The sequence below is a fragment of the Eucalyptus grandis genome, chromosome 1 (genome assembly GCF_016545825.1).
Source record: "Eucalyptus grandis isolate ANBG69807.140 chromosome 1, ASM1654582v1, whole genome shotgun sequence".
In the NCBI taxonomy this organism is placed as follows: domain Eukaryota; kingdom Viridiplantae; phylum Streptophyta; class Magnoliopsida; order Myrtales; family Myrtaceae; genus Eucalyptus; species Eucalyptus grandis.
In genome coordinates, this window is record NC_052612.1 from 42895085 (window position 1) to 42901078 (window position 5994).

The following is a 5994-nucleotide window of genomic DNA, read 5'->3' on the forward strand; positions in this document are numbered from 1 at the left end:
CTGCCTAGCTATGTCACTGTCGAGATCCAGGAGGAGTACAAACCGCCCGAATGCGATGAGTATGCCGGCACTTCTAGCCCAAAAGTCCTTTCGCAGGCTTACCAAGTTCGTACAGAAACGGAGGAGGATGAGTCCTCCATGGCACATGCCACAAGATGGAGGGAGGGCCCTAGCTGCTCAGGTCAGCTCGAGGGAGAATTCATGGGCTTGTTCATGAAAGCTCTCCCAAATGAATATCGATGTCGAATACTGGACTCAATTGCTGAATCTTTCAATCAACTCGTTTCCATGAGTAGCCACATTGAGATCGAGGGCAAATACAGGATTGCTGAACATTGATCCGTCACCCTCTCAAAATTTAAATGCCATAGCGATTTTCATGGTCTTCATTCGTCAATTAGAAACCGCCACCAAAATATGCATATACTTGCGACAATCGCCTCAGGGTCTTTGCTCGTGGAAAGCCACAGTTTCAGGGGCATTTTTGGATCTCCTCCTCGCATTTCTCTTTCGTTCTCGAGTCTCGACATTCAATTGAGGTTGGCAAGCTTCCGTAATTTTGGTCACGGGAGAATTCCATGAACAGCCCCACAAAATGCCCATGGTTCTGAACGATATTACATGCTTGCGATCCCTGAGCATAGAACTGATTCCAATGCATGCATGTTTAATGATGCTGGTAAATGGAAATTCAGGTAATATTTTCATTAAACAATAAAGAAAATTAGCGTAAAAAATATGTTGAAGTTAAGAAGAAAGTAGAATCTAGAAAAGTTTTTGTTTCTTTTTGATAAAAAAAAAAATCTAGGAAAGTTGAGTGAACTTAAAATGGACTATTTTGTGAGAGACCGCCCCTTCATCTCTCCCTTTAAAATAGTATAAATATAAAAGAGGATCATGCAATGTAACAGTGATGCCAAGAGAGAATAGGGAGAGCAACACAACATTTAAACAGAGAAGTTGATGGCATATATAATTATGCTACCAGTACTTAAAAGACTGGGTAAATACCTTGAGTGAAGGAGGGCAAGGAGTAGATGTCAGAGTTAGAGGGTCTGAATAAGAAGTGGTTCTTAACATGCTTCTAAGATAACGAAAGAGGACAAGAATAAATCGAACATGGCAAACAACTTTGGGATCGTGTGTGTGTATGTGTGAGCAACTTTGAGATATGTGTGGGTATGTGTGTGAAAGTTGGAATTAACTAACAAAGGCGACTTTTGAAGTAATAATAATACTTAGCTTTAAAATTTCTACGTTAAGTATGCTCAAGTGAAAGCACTACTAAGGTGGTAACCTAACTTGGAATGTCATTTTTTATACCCTTGCTCAACCTGTCATCCCCAAAAGCAATACAATCTGACAATCCCTCAAGTATTTTCTCTCGCCTTTTCTCTGTAAGGATACACCCCTTATCTATCTAAAGCTCATATAGTGCTAAACTTAAGTATCGGAGAATCTATTCAAACACAAAGCCTGGACGCCTTGATCAGTGTGTAGTGGTGCAAGATTTTCCAAGAAAATGTTGCAAATCAAGTTTGCGAGTCCATCTCCAACTTCGCTAAATCTAATATATAAACGATCAAAATTTAACAAATGAACTTACTAAGATGAGATATTTCATTCAGAAGTCAACTGAAATTTGAACCTCGACATTTTGATGTTCCTAAGCCTTCTATAAAATATTTACTGGCCTCGTATATGAAAAAACGAAAAATCTCTTCTTCTTTTTATTTGGGAAAAGAAATTGTTAAGCAGGGACGTGAGGGTCATTTTGTAAACAAACCGACTCGGAAGAAGCGGAAGAACGGAAAACGTGACCCCACTCCCGTCCCGTTTCCGCAGTTAGTTTTGGCAGGTACACTTTCTCACTCGAAAGGCACCGAAGCGAATTTTAAAAGATCAATTTCGAAGCGCAAAAGGAAAAAAAAATAATTCAAAAATATAAAAAAGAAAACGAGCAGAAATTATCATTCCTGGAGAGAAGAAGAAGCAGGCGGCGATGAAGCCAGTCGGCAGTACCAAATCGAGCATCGACGACGACGGCGACGGCGACGGGGAAGACCGCGCGACCGCGATGGACGCGGACGTCAACTTGAAGGAGGAGGACGATCGGCAGCTCGCGGCGGACGAAGAAATGCCGGTCGCCGACTGCGGCGGGGGCGGCGGCGGCGGCGGTGGCGGAGCAGCCGGGAGCAGGGTGAGGGGGCCGTGGTCGCCGGAGGAGGACGCGGTGCTGACTGGACTCGTGGCTAAGTTCGGGGCGAGGAATTGGAGCTTGATCGCGCGCGGCATCCCCGGGCGCTCCGGCAAGTCGTGCCGGCTCCGATGGTGTAATCAGCTCGATCCTAGCGTCAAGCGCAAGCCGTTCACTGGTGATGACTTCATCTTCTTTCTTATCACACTCCTTTGAGCCGTCGTCGAACTGTTGTTTATGTGCTGGTGTTTGGTGGTGAACGGCGAGGTTTTCGTTTGCTGTGTCAGTACTAATGCGCGGTCGATGTGTCCGCAATCGATTCGAAGAGTCGAAACTGTTGAGTCGTTTTGGTTGGTGTTGATTGATTGCTGATGCATATTGCCCGTGCGCGGGGGATTTGTAGCTGGATTGGAGTTCTTTGAGGAAATGCTGTTGCTGCTTGCTTCGAAATGAAAATTGGAACTTAGTTAATTGATTCGTGAGAATGTGGTGGAATCTAAGCTTAATATCTTACACGAGAAGGAAATTCGTGCAATTATACAGGTCATTGTCATACGTCACATACATGTACATGGGTGCGCGACTGCCGGCATGGGCGTGTGGCGGGCTGTGCATGTGCTTGTGTGTTTGTGTGCCCACGTGAGCATGTGTCGTATGCATGCCGAGGATTGTCATGTCATGTATTATCTTTGAAGATAGGGAACTTCAAGCTTTGCTGTGGTGCTATAAGAAAATGACTGAATTTATACTGTGATTGTAGAGTTGGCAGAGCTAGTATTGAGAACTTTGCATGAGAATGAAAACCAAATGATTTTAAAGTTACTTCCATATGCCATATTCTGGCATACATGCTCGTGCGTGTCCGTGCATGCTGGGGATTATATATAATGTGCAAAGCAATGGAGGAAACTTTGATAATTCTTGTAGGAGTATAAGCTGCAATGGCTTTTGTTTAGCTAGGCACCTAATTGCTGTTACTTGGTTTTTTTCCTCCCAAAAAAGGTCGGCAGCTGATATGAATTACCATGATATTGCTGAAGTCTGTAGAACATCATCTTCTCCATATAGCACTTCAAAAGGAGTCAGATGATTCCATGATTTTGTTCGAGTATAGCTACAATATTCTGAGCTTTATGATTTTTAATTGGACTGCAAATATATGTCCGGAAGACTTCAGTGCACCTTTAAAACGCAGGAGTGCTGAGTATATGAATGTCCGCTGGACCTAATCTACTTGAGAGAGTTGTGCAGAAAGATCATGTTATCCTGAACCTGTCCTGGGTAACTTAGTTTGGCTGTTCTGTACTTTTCTGATGACTTGGAAGCCTTGAATACTATCATATCCTTAGCTATGTTGTTTGTTTGTTTTGGAGCTTGCCTGTTGCCATTTAGCCGCATCTCATCTTTTATGATCTTGAATATCTTATCTGTTTCTGGAATTTGATTTAATTGTTTTTGCTTCTCACTGCTTCACATCTTTTTAAATACTAACACGCATAAATTTCATGTCATCTTTATACTTGCTTCTCTTGGATTTAATTTTTCTATTGCCAAGTGGCAATTAGCTTTTTTGACCCTCAAGTCACTCTTTTGAAATTTTTGCAAATTTGACATCAAAAATGCGCGAACAAGGGTGAGATCCGATCTGCATTTGGGGGAACTGTTTGACATCTGTAGCTTTTGCCTGGTGCTAATGTGACTTTTTTTGCAATGCTACTTTGTTTTAAGGATGAGGGCTAAGTCAAGATCTGGTAATTACAGAACTAGAGGCCTGTTACTATGATGTAGAGTGTCGAAAAAATTGCCGAAGGTGCTGGTGGCATAATTCATTGGGCGACTAATTTCTAAAGTCAGTTTTCTGTAATTTCGAAACAAGGGCCTTGCTTCTATTTCCCCTCACTACTCAGAATATCAAAAATATTGTTGAAGCTGCTGCTGAGCCAAATTTGTTAGATTTGTCTTGCCTTGTTACATTTTATCAACAGTTTAATAGATGGTTGTTAACTCTTCGTCTCTTCCTGCAGATGAGGAGGACCTTATCATAATTAAAGCCCATGCTATGCACGGAAACAAATGGGCAGCTATAGCAAAGCTCCTGCCTGGTAGAACAGATAATGCAATCAAGAATCATTGGAATTCTACATTAAGGCGCAAGGGTATATGGCTTGGGAGGTCCAAAACCAGACATACAGATATGATGGAGGAGAGCTGGCCTGTGGAAACCAATGCATCTTCGGAAGAGACCCTGTCTGCAGGGGATAGTCAATCAAACAGGCCACGAGATGGAACAGAGATTGCCGTCGAGAATGGACTGAAGCAGAATGAAACCGAAGCACAAAGAATGGATGGTCTTTCTGTTGCTGAAAAAACACAGAACACAGTTTCTCGTCCACAGCCACGGGTCAGCGCATTTAGGATTTACAAACCAGAAAAAAGCTCCTCAACTGGCTCAGGATTTTCAAAGGAAATCCATGCTCAAGGACCTTCGATGTTGACCTTTAAAACAGAGCTTGGGGTCCACAATTTTCTTGATGATGTTCATAGCGATCCTAAGATACCTCCGCATTGTGGCTATGGTTGCTGTGCTTCTCCTACGGGTTTCCATTCCAAAAGTTCGTTGTTAGGGCCTGACTTTGTTGACTATGAGGAACCTCCCTCCTATTCAACCCTAGACCTGATGTCTGTGGCCCTAGACTTGAACAATACTGCCTGGATTAAGACCGGCCTCGTCAATGGTGGCTCTCAAATACCGGAGACAGGTGAATTCCGGAGATTGCGAGACACTAATTCATCATACTTGGGTTTATTTGAGCCGAATAAAAAGACTGAGCATACGTGCTTCCAGGAGGGAAAGAACAAGTTGCCATGAGACGGACATTGCTAACCAGATGTGAGCCAGTCTTTTGCTGTGCCATCCAAGGTTAATAGTTTAAGCTGACATTCAGTCTTCCTTTATCTTTTGGTAGTATGATATGGGGAGGAAGATGAGATTTTGAATGGACGAGCTCCATATTTGCCTACCTGAGGTTTGATGCATAAAATCCGGGAATCTTGTTTTGTCAATAGATTATCTAGAATGGCTTTTCATCAGTTATAAACATGGAGATATATGTGTTTTACTTCAGAGGATGTACATGAATCGGGTAAATTACATCAAAGGAATGACGTGCAGTTATCTTAGTCGACAGAATGGTTTTTGTGCTTGATTCATGATTATTTCATGTCCAAGATTGGTTTGTTCATCTATGCACCATTATTGGATTCACTGGAGTCTTCTTTTATGTATTCTCATATGCCAAGCTCATTCAATAGGAGGAGTGAAAGTTTTTCTAATGGTTCTGGAAAATCACGTATGGTCTATGCCAAAAACTGATGTGCGGCTAATTTGCAGTCACCATGGGCAATGTTTTGCCTCCCGCCGATTGGTCGCTGTAATTGGTCATCCGCCAAAACGAGTGCCATTATTGATTTTTGAGAGAGAGACTCAACCATTCTATTGGAATCATAAATAGTCTATTCAAATTATTGATACTTCGTGTCTTGGGAGGAAAGTTACAGTCGCCAACTTACACTTAAAGTGAACCATCTAGGATTTAACTGATAAAAGTCTAAACTTAGTTTGGGCTCTCCCAAGTCCATATTAATAAATGACAATTAGTCGCCACTAATCTATTTTTTTGTGTGTAGATTAGAATGTTGAGCAAAGTATTGAGATATATACAAGATTATGGATTCGATAACTTAATCATGTTAGATTATTCCAACATCTTTTTGATACATTTTTCTTTTATTTAAAA

General features: G+C 41.9%; 1 protein-coding gene across 1 annotated transcript; it reads left to right on the forward strand.

Moving 5' to 3' along the window:
• Positions 1 to 1906: 1906 nt before the first annotated feature.
• LOC104421119 (transcription factor MYB1) lies at positions 1907 to 5443 on the forward strand. The gene is made up of 2 exons (XM_010032963.3): positions 1907 to 2375; positions 4222 to 5443. The coding sequence occupies exons 1-2, from the start codon at positions 2003 to 2005 to the stop codon at positions 5064 to 5066; spliced, it is 1218 nt and encodes a 405-aa protein (XP_010031265.2). The 5' UTR covers positions 1907 to 2002; the 3' UTR covers positions 5067 to 5443.
• Positions 5444 to 5994: the final 551 nt, after the last annotated feature.

Excerpts from the sequence above, each read along its gene's own strand:
- LOC104421119 (XM_010032963.3), top strand. The coding sequence starts at position 2,003 with ATGAAGCCAGTCGGCAGTACCAAATCGAGCATCGACGACGACGGCGAC. Across the intron at positions 2,376-4,221 it reads CAAGCGCAAGCCGTTCACTG|ATGAGGAGGACCTTATCATA; the intron begins GTGATGACTTCA and ends CTCTTCCTGCAG.